Consider the following 13,416-nt stretch of genomic DNA (forward strand, 5'->3'; position numbering starts at 1 on the left):
TAGATTGGCTGGAATTTCTATAGTTTTGTTTTCTAACATTGTATTTTAATGCCAAGAGTGTATAATACACATTAGGTCGCCTAGTTTTGGTTGTAGAGATTCACAAACAAGGGAAAAATACAAAATCTTCATTAGATTGGCTGGAATTTCTATAGTTTCGTTTTCTAACATTGTATTTTAATGCCAAGAGTGTATTATACACATTAGGTCGCCTAGTTTTGGTTGTAGAGATTCATAAACAAGGGAAAAATACAAAATCTTCATTAGATTGGCTGGAATTTCTATAGTTTTGTTTTCTAACATTGTATTTTAATGCCAAGAGTGTATTATACACATTAGGTCGCCTAGTTTTGGGTTATAGACATTCACAAACAAGGGAAAAATACAAAATCTTCATTAGATTGGCAGGAATTTCTATAGTTTTGTTTTCTAACATTGTATTTCTAACATTGCCACAGTAGTCGAGCGGTTAGAGTCGAGACCTGCGTAGCTAATATGTATTGTGTTACTGAGTTCGATTCCCTGCCGAGTCCTTAGATTTTATTTAATGGTTAATTTAAGTAATTTACAGTAAAGTATGTTTGTATTACTTTACTTTACTGTGTACAAACTACATACACCGACACATTGTGTATTCAGTAAAACAAAAATAGTTTTCTCTACTTCAGAGCAGAAGAGAACTTGTATTTCAGTCCAAAACTCAATTTGTTATATCTGACTTTGCGATGTTTCCGTTGATGTGTAGAAGAAGTAGAAAAATGGTTTTGGGAGGGAAAAAAGACGACTAAAACTGGAAGCGATGTTGAGGAAGTTGAGGCTGTCTGTTGAGACGGGCAACTCTTTCGTTCCAAACGGCCGGTGTGTAGATCGTAAAGTGATGGTCGAGGGTAATAAAGACTGGACGAGCTGTCCAACTGGAGACTGGCCGCTACAATGCCCAACTTAATCCCCAACCTCACTTCACTAACATTATTAGATTTTATTTCAGTTTAGCTACTTTTAGGGGCCGTCTTTTGAACGATTTATAGGCAAATGTAGTTTTAGTCTTGTACTTATTTTGGTCGACAGCCAACTCTTTATGTTTTCGGCGGCCTATAGAAATCACTTCCCGTCTCACAAACACTTACCGTATTTTACGAATTTTGTTTTATTTTTCTTACATCTCAGCAGAGGAATTGTTGCAATCAAACAGATATTTTATTTATTTTACGCCGTAAATAAACGTTATAAAGCGTGTGAGTGCGATAAATGGTTTTTTAGAAATTGCAGGGTGTAGTAACTCAAAAACGGTAAATTCTAATTTCGTTTAGGTGCTAAAAGAGGACGTCCTAAATATGATTTGCTCAAAATCGGTCAACTTAAAATACTAGGTACTCGAGTAAATAATTTACTTTTTAATTTTTGTAATTTTTCTTAATAAAAAATGGAGTAACTAAACTATATTTATTTCTTTGTAATTAATTCGTTAAAGTTACGAAGTTTTTCTATAGAGGAGCAATGGCTGAATTTTTTTCAGGAATTTATTTGATTTCCTAATGTCTTTTATACTACTTTATATTAACTCTAACTTTCTTATTTCTATTAATGTAATTATAAAGGAGGGTTTGCCCTTTATTTTAAAGAAAATTTGGGAATTTTATCTTTTATAGAAAAAGAGAGAAAAATTGTCAAAGTTGGGTGTTTTTGAACGTTACGCGTTTTCGTGCAGTTTTTGACGATCAACCCTTAAACAAGTGTACTACCGGACAGTTTTAATAAATGTAATGCATACTTATTCAGTTAGGAAATCAGGGCTACTTTGATTTTGAAATTGGGAAGACTTTGTTGTTTTGTTTTATGTAAAAGAAATGTTTCTTTATTTTATTTTATTTTGTACTTTTGTAAATGAGACTCCATGGTTACAGCTGTAAATGCTAAAACCAGTAATTATCATTATCTATCTATCTAAAATAATAATAATAAACTTCTACGTTTTTCCTCAAACTTGTTATTCTAAGATTTTATACGTTGGCAGATCTACAATTTTTATTTGAATATTCTCTTCAGTTAAAAAAATCTATCAAGACATTTTGACAGAATGCGAAGTTAGAGTTCCTTCTATAGTGCAATTTTGGTGTATTGTACTTACAACATCTATAAGAATTTAATTCCCAAATTTGAAGCAAATTGGCTAACGAAAGGGGTCACTTTTTTGGGGGTAGATTGTCTCTAAAATGGCTGCTATGAATTTAATACATAATAAACTTGTAATAAGTAATAATGGAGGAAAGGGTATTAATAATATTTATTAATTGAGAAGTAATTACAGGAAAAATACAGATTTATATTTTATTTTACTGTCCTATCAATATTGAGAAGGCTTTGTCTGCATGTTTCTAACCAAGGAATCATAATTTGGTGTATATCCAAAGAAAGATAATGATAAGGAATATTCAGTATCCTTATTGTCTCCTGATGGCTATGATCGACCAATAGTCGCTTAATAATCGACTGGTCGATCGCGATTGACTTGTTAGCTATACCTGATGTATAGTAATTTAAGAACATATACAACTACAACTAATATTTAGAACATTCAAAGGGACATTTCGTAATTTGTTAGTTGGACCTAAAGCTCGCCTTTTAATAATAGGTATTAACTTAATTTTTTTGTAAAATACACCCACAAATATTGTGACCATGCGCTGAGAAAATTGTTTTTTTCGTACTCAGTGACAATCAAAACGTGTGTGAACTGGAAAATTTTTCAAAGAACATTTCAAAGAATAAAGACTTCACAGAGCTCCAATTTTAGCCTATAACTGTAAACTTAATCCATAACAAGGCGGCAGAAACTCAAAATTATTTACTTCAAAATCTCCTTAAAACTTGAGTTCGTTTAGTTGCTCAGCTCGGAACCTCAGGCAGATATTGTGTTCTAAGTGTACTATTAGTTCAGAAACCTTCCAAAATAGACCCACAAAAAGATTGTACTGTTTGTAATACAAAAAATTATTTGCTCAGTATACTGTTTTATATGCCCAATTTATGCCTCTATTTGGCCCAATACAGCTTTTAGTTCCTCCAGATTGGCCTAAATCACTTCTAAACACTGTGTCTATCTTACAATGTAAACTTTTACATGACTTAGGTTTCAGTATACTAAAATTTCGTTCAGTTGGTCTGAAAAAACTTATAGAGGCATTGATGTTTTCAGTACTTCTTGAATAATTAATGCTGAGTTACAATTGAATTGTACTGATAACACTGTTTATTATTTTTATGTAGCAAGTATCATGCTTGTTTATAATTAGTTCCAAAATTAGATTATATTTATGTATCTAAACCTCTTTTGTATATGGTTTTACCCTTTGAACAAAATAAATAATAAAAATAGCGTGTATTTCCATTGAACATACAACTTCCAAATAAAGTAACGCTAATACAAGACTTACTGTTAACCAAAGTAAGAGAAACCGAGCCATGCATTGACAATAATTAAAATAATTGAATAAATGAAAACAAAATTGTTTTGTATTAAATATTTTTTTTGGCAGACGATACGGCACAAAGTGCGGTGGTTGTCTTCAAGGGATCTCCCCGTCGGACCTAGTACGCAAAGCGCGGGACAAAGTATTCCATCTGAACTGCTTCACTTGCATGGTCTGTCGTAAACAGCTTTCCACCGGTGAAGAGCTGTACGTTCTAGAGGACAACAAGTTCATTTGCAAGGAGGACTATATGACTGGCAAAGGTAAGTTTCCATTAGGATCTTTTTTTAGATGTAACTAAAGTAATGTTTCTTAAACGTTTTTGACAGTAAAGTAAAGGGCTACTACCCTGTTCTCAGAATAACGAATTTTCAACTCACTTATGGCTTAAACATGGACTACAATTTGTTTATATGTGCCTGTTTTTATTGTTAACAATGAGATTCTTACTTGATGTGGTCCATCAACAGTCTACCACCGCAAAACAGGGACATTTCGTACCTAAAGAATAAGGAAATACGAGGGTCGTTTGAAAAGTCCGTGCAAAGTCAGAGAGATAGCATCACTGGCGCGTATCGAGGTTATGTTTAGTTAGTAGCATCTCTTGGAAGAACACACACCAAGTTTCAGCCAGATCGGTCTATTTCTTTGTGTTTGGCATTCGTTTGAATCGAGGAAGTCGAGTGATTTTCAAAAAATGGACGAAAAAGAATTTCGTGTTGATTAAACACTACTTTATGAAAGGCAAAACGCCTCAGGAGACTAAAGAGAAGCTTGATAAACATTATGGTGACTCTGCACCTTCGATTAGAACAGTTTATAAGTGGTTTCAAAATTTTCGGAGTGGCCATATGGGCACAAGTGACGCTGAACGTTCTGGACGCCCTGTTGAGGTTACTACTCCAGAAATCATTGATAAAATCCATGATATGGTGATGGATGACAGAAGAGTGAAGGTGCGTGAGACTGCTAGTGCTGTGGGCATCTCGAATGAACGGGTACATAATATTTTGCATCAACATTTGGACATGACAAAGCTATCCGCAAGATGGGTGCCGCGATTGCTCACGCTTGACCAAAAAGGAAATCGTGTGAAGTGTTGCAAGGACGGTTTGCAGCTGTTCCAGAAGAATCCGCAGGACTTTAAGCGTCGTTTCGTCACTGTGGATGAAACATGGATACATCACTACACTCCTGAGACCAAAGAACAATCTAAACAATGGGTTACCAAGGGGGAATCTGCGCCAAAAAAGGCGAAGACTGTTCCTTCGGCCGGAAAGATTATGGCGACTGTCTTTTGGGATTCGCAAGGAATAATCCTCATCGACTATCTGGAATAGGGTAAAACTATTACAGGTGCATATTATTCATCGTTATTGGACCGTTTGAAAACCGAGCTGCCCGATTGGCCCACAAAAAAGTCCTTTTCCATCACGACAACGCACCAGCTCACACCTCAGCAGTTGTGGTCGCAAAATTAATGGAAATAGGGTTCCAACTCGTTTCACATGCCCCCTATTCTTCAGACTTGGCTCCCTCGGACTACTATTTGTTCCCCAATATGAAGAAATGGCTGGCGGGAAAAAGATTTTATTCAAACGAGGAGGTGATTGCAGAAACGAATGGCTATTTTTCAGACTTGGACAAATCCTATTATTCGGAAGGGATCAACAAACTAGAGCAGCGTTGGACGAAGTGTATAAGCCTAAAAGGAGACTATGTTGAAAAATAAAAAAGGTTTACCCCAAAAAATTAAGTCGTTTTTATTTTTGCACGGACTTTTCAAACGACCCTCGTACACGCGAATCGGGGTTATATTCCAAATGTTTAACTAAAATTTCTGATTGTAACTAACAAATAAAATGTGGTTTAAACACACAGATAATACTTTCACTCCCTGCAAATTGCAATACCTTGACGAAATTGGATTAAAACCAAGAACTTTTACTAAAAATATGATCAATTACAATGTTGCTAATTTTATCCTTCAGAAAACGTATACCTAACTGGTTTCAAACGTTTATCCATTTCAGCGGTAGATTAATTTGGTGTAGAAATTTCGAATTAACTTATGTTACCGTCTCACATTACACTTGATGGCTAGCTGCAGGTTTTTCTTTTTCTATTTTCCCTGCATTCTTATCCTGCTCATCTTAATCTTTCTAATTAGTACAATTAGAATTAGGTTACAATGTTTTATACATTATCACTAAACCTACCGACATTTAAGCATAACTATTCCTACCGAGACCGGTCAACTGACCGGACTTTAAAATGACTTAAATTTCTTATTTTAGAATAAAGATAATAATTATTTAACTATGAAAAAGCGCAGTTTCTTTTGTTTAAAAATAAATCTCGTAGATCTTACTCTTTTTTGCATCATTTTTTATAATTATTGGCTTCTCGATTGCAAATTTCTCGCATACGTATTTTTTACATTTTAGACAGCATTTTTTAGTGTTACTGCCTTTGCAGTATCTTATTTGGCTATTTTCCGACAGCTTATATTAATATTTGTCATGCTTTTGCTATGGTAATATAAAGTTTTGCCTTGAAATTTCACTTCCGGTAGTTTTTTTATACAAAATCTATGCATTTATCCCTGCTAAGTCCAGGATATTGAATACTATTTGTTGAGACCATCTCCGAGATTTTCCACGGTTATATTTCTTCCACGAGCTGTATACATTTCTGCTAATTTCAGAGTGACAAACTCCCCAAGCGGAACTGAAGATTCTCTGCTTTCACGTTTTCCCAAATATGGAAAGCCTTTTATTACATCGAACGCTAGCCAAGATTTGATACCGGTTTATTTGGCATGTACTGAGTAAATCTGCATCTTGACTTTGTTGAGAACAAATGTCCATGGAAGAGATCCATGCTCTTGGTTAGAACAGTTTTGACTGTTCTCTCTACGAATTTGTTCCAAAATTTAGAAATCAAAGCAAATTTATCGGTTTGTAAACGATTATTTCTTTGATCCACTCGAATAAACCTCATAATTTCCGTCTATACATTTCTGCTCATAGTGTTTGAGAAGAATGCTCGTCCCTATTTTTTGTTCCATAGAAAAGGGTAATATCGTACATTTTAGGCCTCATATGCACCGCATACAAACAATAATCCGATAAATGCATTATCAAATTGAGTTTTCGAGAGAATTCTGTTACAAAAAAATAAATAAATAAAATGAAAATATTCTGCCGGTCAAATGACCGGTCGCGGTAGTTAAGACGGACTACATATTTTTCTCAAAAATCAAATATTAGGAAAAGAAGTGAATATTAAAAAAACAATTGTATACATAATTTAGGAAAAGTCGCGAAGTTTAATGGCGGTATGATAACGTTGTTAAGTAGAAAATTTAAACCAAATTTAAAAAATGGTCAATTGACCGGTCGTGGTAGGTTTAGTGTTATACTTCATTATTTTATTTTTTGTATATATTTTTCATTGAAATAAATATTTATTCTATTCTATTCTACACTTGATGACTCTAAAATCAGCGATATTATCCTGCCCTGCAAGTCTAACCAAATTTTTTAACAACTATAATGTTCACTATAGTTATATGGATATTGTTGAAAAAAGTGTGACGTCGTAGCTCCGCAGAATCCAATTAAGATCAATGCTCTCCGAAAAAAAAGGAAGTTAAGACGTTATGTCCTGTTCAAATGATACTCTTCGGCGACAGATAATTGAAAAAGAAACTTAACAACTTACAAATTTCTTTTAAACTCCTTACGTCATATTTAATGAACTCAGAAGTTCACCGTAATCCGGGAAAAATGATTACAGTAAAAGTTCTAAGTTTTTGTAATTATTTCACAAAGTTTTAGGAACGTTTGTAAGACAATTTTAAAAATGCGGTGGATATAATGTAAGTTGATACATAGGAACTGCTGCAATTTTTGAACAGCTTATCACTTTATTTCGATATTTTTCCCCAAGAAAAATTCTACTGGGGTTTTAGGGGAAAATTGTGACCTCATATTTCCTTCAACAGTATCATTTTATAAGAGCGGACATGTACTAGTACAATATTGAAGTCGTCAATCAATTTAGAATAATTCTACGTTTTAGGAAATTTAAAATTACGATAATTGTAAGTCTTACTTCATATCATAGTTTGGTATTTATTTACAGATAGCTGCTTTTATGAGTGGTGAAAAAAAAATCCCCTCTTATAGTCTCAAGTTTTTGAAGTTATTGATAGGAAAGCGGCACGGAAGTTATCCCAGATCGGCTACAGTGTGATGCGTGTAAAACGCGTTACCATTGTGTCCCATGTGTGAACTGCGTATATCCATTGTTCGCGACGCTCTGTCACACCTTCTCAATTCTCCGCTAGTCCTTCTTAGGATACTCAGCCAATGGCGAGTCTAGACTGAACGCAATTCACAATGCCAATCTCATCTGTGAAACAATCACACCACTACCAAAGTAAATTATAACAATCCTAAGTTATATAGATTCGAAGTTTTGCAAGAATTGGTTTGGTTTCACTTTTATGTAAGTAAATTACTGTTGCGGTTGTCTAGACGGAGTATGATATTTTTACAAACAACTCTAGATTTATTAAAAATATAGTCACCAGTGGAAAACTAGGCATTCACTTCCTATAAAAAGAATCCATCTTTGGGACATTTGGCTGTGCCATTCTATATTTTGGCTTCCTCCGAATTAGTATAGTAATGTTTACTCAGATTCAGAGGCGTATGGATTATTTATTTTTTCTGAAAGAGCAGAGACGCGCGTTTCTCTGATTGGCTCTGCAAACTTTTTGATGTGTAGGGCACAATCATCATCATGCAACGGCCCTAAAACTCATTGCTGAGTCTTGGCCTCCTCAACCTCCTCCAGTCAATTCTGTTCTGTGCTGTCGCTCTCCAGTTAACGATGTTCAATATCGTTCTCCTTGCATCACCAGCAACATCGTCCATACTTCGCAGCTTCGGCCTCCCAACACTTCTGGCACCATGGAGGTGCTCGTCCTTCATCCTAACCACGTTTCTAGCCCACTGAAGTCTAGCCAACTTCATAAATTTGTCCACATCTATTTCTTTGAACAGCGCATACAGCTCCTTATTCGTCAGAGACCTCCATTCCTGTCCCACCCATACAGGGCCGAAAATTCTCCGAAGTATTTTCCTCTCGAAAACTGAGAGAGAGCTCCACTCATCTGTTTTAGATGTGGGCCAAGTTTCAGGGCCGTATGTCAAGACTGGGTCTTGTACAATCGCAGCAGCTTCACCTGCCTTGATATCAGGTGACTTCCCAAATGCTTCTGAAGCCCAAAGAAGCATCTTCTGTTAGCCGTTACAATTCTTCGCCCTTATTTCGGCTGACACGTCATTACCTTCGTTTACCAGGAAGCCCAGGTTAACGAACTCGTCCATATTTTCAAATGTTAATTGTCACCTGTCTTGCGGTTGATGTATTTCGACCTGTTACCATGTACTTGGTCTTCTTTTCATTGAGGACGGGTCCCATCCTTCTAGCTGGTCCTTCCAAAGCTAGAAACACCTCCTCCACGGCTCTGAACGTTTTACGACAATTGTTTATGTCGTCGGCATAGACAAGCAGTTAAACAGATTTGTTAAAGGTAGGGCACAATACATACCAAAATGTTTTTTAAATATGCAAGAGTAGATTTTATTTTAAATAAAAATTTCGATGTAAGTAAGCACTCGCACGACTTTTTGTGACTATTATTCCTTCTGAGTTCTAACATACAAATTATTTCCAAAATCCGAACGTTTCTGTCACATTTAATGTTAATAAATTTAAAAGGAATCTACCATCCATTTCTACAGAAATACCTTTAATCGAAGTACCGGGAAAAATAACTCCAAAAAAGTTTTTAGATTTAGGGTGAAGGGACCAGTAATTGACTGCTTAAGAAAAAATTCGAGTTTAAGGTAGAATAACTTCCGTTATTTTGGCTACAGGTGAAGGTTGTAAAATTGTACCGCTCCAGTAGGATGTATTTTATTTTATTAATATTTTAAAAGCAGTAAATTCGATCTTTATGTCAACCAAAAATGATTTTTTTTGGAAGTATGTCAATGACCCAGTAATTGACATACCGAATTTTCGGTGGAACCAGTGTTTGACATGGGGTGGGACCAGTAATTGACATACAAATATATTCATGAAACGACATAAGGTATGCATTCAAAATCACTTTTAAATCTAAATAAATCACCTAAATCACTTTTTCAATTGGATTTATAACAAAAATCAGTCTTATTCATAATTCATTACAATCAGTTTTTAAATAGGCAAACCTAAATAATCTAATATTTTTCAACATTACGCTTTTTTATGCAGTTTTTGACGATCAACCCTAACACAACTCTCCTACTGGACAGTTTTAATTAAGTCCCCAAGCCAAGACAGGTAATTTGAATAACAGCCCTTACTTTCAATAGTACCAGGGAGATATTAGCTAACATACTTGTTAGATCGTACAGAATGTCTGTCGGCTCGCTTTTATCTCTTTCTCTCAACTCTTCCGCTCTCTTATCCTTCCAAGTTTCCGCTAAATATTTTGTTACTTAAACCTTTTTTTGGGAATTTTTTTTTGGTTCTCACTTTACCAAACTCTTTACTTCCGATTAGACTATGTGGTCACATCCTTGTTTTATCCATTCCGCCTATAACGTTGCTACTGATGGCATCTACGTGTCTTTGGGTTCGAGTTGTTGGTGCTTTCTAGTGAACAAAATTTCTCCTACGCTTCCCTTCTTTTGGAGCGCTTCGCTAATATTTTCCACAATCTGTGCTGCCAGTGTCATTTGCTTCGAAACCAAACTATCTGAATGTAATTCATTCTTATTTTCTGCATCTAAACAGTATTTGATTGTTTATTATTACTGAGTTACCTCTTGGGCTCATTTATATATACACTGTGTGCACGTTAATCGCGTCCCGCCTCAGGTTGTAAGCATTCGCACTGACAACAGTAATAAATAAATGAAACATCAATGAAAAAAAAACTAGATTAAAAAGTAAGTAATGTGTAACATCACTAAGTCACCAACTTCTCCACTTATGTTTAATTTCGCACCTGGTACTTCTCTTGAGGGAGCTTCATTTTTCCCCTGGCCGTTTTGTTTGATGGAATTCTATGGTTCAGCCATTTCCTCCCTTTCTTCTTTGGCATGTGGCAAGGACCCAAAACTGAGGGAGAATGAGAGATTTTCAAACTCCGATAAGTGGGCGTCGTTTTTATCAATCACGTAGGCCTCAGAAGCTGTTCGGCGATCACGATTATTCCAGTTTGTTGTTCATACATTGTTATTCTCTACAGAATAATCATTCTGCATGCCCTCTTGAAATAAGGCGTACATTTGCTAATTCATTAATTTAAACATATTTTATGTTGCCGATTTTTATCAATGATTTTATTTTACAATGTATTGAATTTTTAATTATAATAAAATTTATCAACCTATCTTATCATTTTCCCAGGAAGTCAATCACTGGTCTCAAACAAAAAAGCTGTAGGACTAGTAATTGACATACCTGTCAATTACTGGGCAGATTGCCGTTTCAAGGACCAGTGATTGACAGCCCCATTTTAATCCTCAATGCTTCTTATAATTAAAAAAAAAACTACATAAATGAAATCTACAAGTAATACTAATTATAACAGAACATTGATAACCACACGAATATATGAACAAATAAACGAAAAATAAGAAAAAAGAAAAATTATTTTCTTATCAATCCTCCTTAGCAACGGCTTGTTTTTTTCTTGATTTTGAACTTTTAACACAAATAACCTTCCACTGATACCAAGGAACCTTCCAATAATTAATATTTTTCTGGAACTGCTGCCCAAAGGCTTCTCAATAACGAAATTGAAAGAATCACCACTAAAAACGGCTCATATCCCTTATAATACCAGTTTATATCTGGTATGTCAATTACTGGTGCCCAGTCAATTACTGGTCCCTTCACCCTATGTGTTTGTAATCACGATACAAAGTTTAACTGAAATCGTAGAGCCGTTTTACGACAATATCTTAAAATATGTGAAAATTTTACTCGGTAAAGTGGCGCTTTCAGACTACTAAATTTAGCAATTCAGTCTCACATTTCAACTCCAAAATTATTAATACAAGCAGAAGGCAAAACCTTATTTTGGCATTCTAAGCAGTTACCTAAGCTATCAAATTTGAAGACAATTTATCGTTTTGGATTTCTTATTAGTATTATAAAATACAATATGCGGATAAACTTAACTTTTTATAGTTTACTATCAAATATTAACTTGAAAGTGAAGAGGCCTGCGAAGCTAATATGTATTGTGGTACTGGGTTCGATTCCCGGTCTTAGGCCTTGGATTTTATTTAATGGTTAATAAAAGAAATTTACAGTAAAGTACGTTTGCTAGTCGCCTCCGTCCACGACACCTAATTGGTAGTTGGACTTAAGCCCCGCCTGAAAAAATAGGCGATTACTTTACTTTACTTAACTTGAAAGTTAAGCATGAGACTTGAACTGGCAATCTCCCTGTCACTCTACCACTACATCAAGCTTTCAAAAGTGTCTTTTCTAAAAGGTAAATTTGGTTTTCGAAATTTGACCAAACTTTCTAGAAGTAGTAAAAGAAAATGGAAACACAAGGACTTTTTTAAGATCCTGGTATACTCGTATTTAGACAAGACAATATTTTGTCTAGAAAGTCTCTAGGAGTCTTCTGTTCTAAAAACAGAAATTGCTGTTCAGTGGATGGGATTGTTATAATCCCATCATTGGGATTATATCCACATTTTGCCTCCAGATAAATCTACGATATCTTCGGAAAAGCAAAGTGCATCTTATGAATGTAGATAAATACAGACCGGCTATATAACCAAAGAGACGAGATGCATTTAGATTGTCTGTGTGTATGTGTATTTGTGTGGGGCGACGTTAGGCATGCGCAGAAAGTTGCCGCCTCCGGGGGCAGCAGAGCGGGTCGATACATGCTGGCTGGCTGTCACGGCACCGCACTCATACTCTAGGCTTTACCAATATTTTTCTGTTATAAAGGATTCTTCATTATCCTCTAACAGGAGTTGACTTCAAAAAAAAAAAAAATAAGTTTTTGAAAATCTCCACAGAAATTTGTTCCACAAATATAGAACTTTTAATTTTTCTTACTTGTTGTAAAAAAGACGTACTGTAATCGTGTAAAGTTGAATTTTTACTGGATATACGGTACTTTAAAGCGTGATCTGTGCGTATTTGAACAGATCTTGAAATCTATAAAACACGGAGAGTACAAAACTTAGTATTCCGTTGTGGTACCATTTACGGTATCACCACTAAGGTATCAGCAGAAATCCGTAGGTCAAAAGTGGAACTTTACTTTCCAAGCAGTATTCCAGTTTATATGATTTATTCCAAAGTGTTTTTCTTTAAAATGTATACACTTCCGTTAGTGAAACCTAGTGGTATAAATACTACCAACCAAAAATCAAGCAAAAAAGTTCATCCGGAGACCCTACCGAGTAACTCGGGAGAGTTACTGGCAGTGTAACCTCCTGAACTGATCTATGGTGGTAGTCTTGCTTGAATGACGAAGAGACACCGGCGTTGAGCTTTAACAGTGGCCACTTTCAGGCTGTTTTGGGACTAGATCATTGAGTTTGCACAGTGAATGTTCTAGCCAAAAGCTAGAGTAAATCAGTAGCAATTTTAATTTTAATTTTATTTAATATCTTACAAATGGCTACAATTTTCTTGAAACTCAGCGTGCCTATCACTTTTAATTTACACATTTTCCCGGGTTTTCTTTTTTTTTTTGAGCAGTTATCGGATAACTATTTTGTTAAATGTTCCTCCATCGTACCATTTCAGAACAATTTATAACTTAGGCACCTTGTTAGATCAATTAGAATGAAAAAAACATTGCTGGCATAGTTTTCAATCAAGCTATTGTTAATCG

The 13,416-nt window shown here is 35.1% G+C and overlaps 1 protein-coding gene across 5 annotated transcripts in view; it reads left to right on the top strand.

Moving 5' to 3' along the window:
• The window catches only part of Lim1 (LIM homeobox 1), a 147,543-nt gene that overhangs the window by 34,963 nt on the left and 99,164 nt on the right, over positions 1-13,416 (top strand). For all 5 annotated transcript variants that reach the window (XM_074138790.1, XM_074138791.1, XM_074138789.1 and 2 more), the window contains exon 3: positions 3,537-3,733. In XM_074138790.1, coding sequence (XP_073994891.1) covers positions 3,537-3,733 — 197 coding nt within the window. The remainder of the gene's footprint in view (positions 1-3,536; positions 3,734-13,416) is intronic.

The sequence above is a fragment of the Rhodnius prolixus genome, unplaced genomic scaffold (assembly GCF_049639745.1).
Source record: "Rhodnius prolixus isolate KJV_2025 unplaced genomic scaffold, Rpr scaffold_11, whole genome shotgun sequence".
Classification (NCBI taxonomy): Eukaryota; Metazoa; Arthropoda; class Insecta; order Hemiptera; family Reduviidae; genus Rhodnius; species Rhodnius prolixus.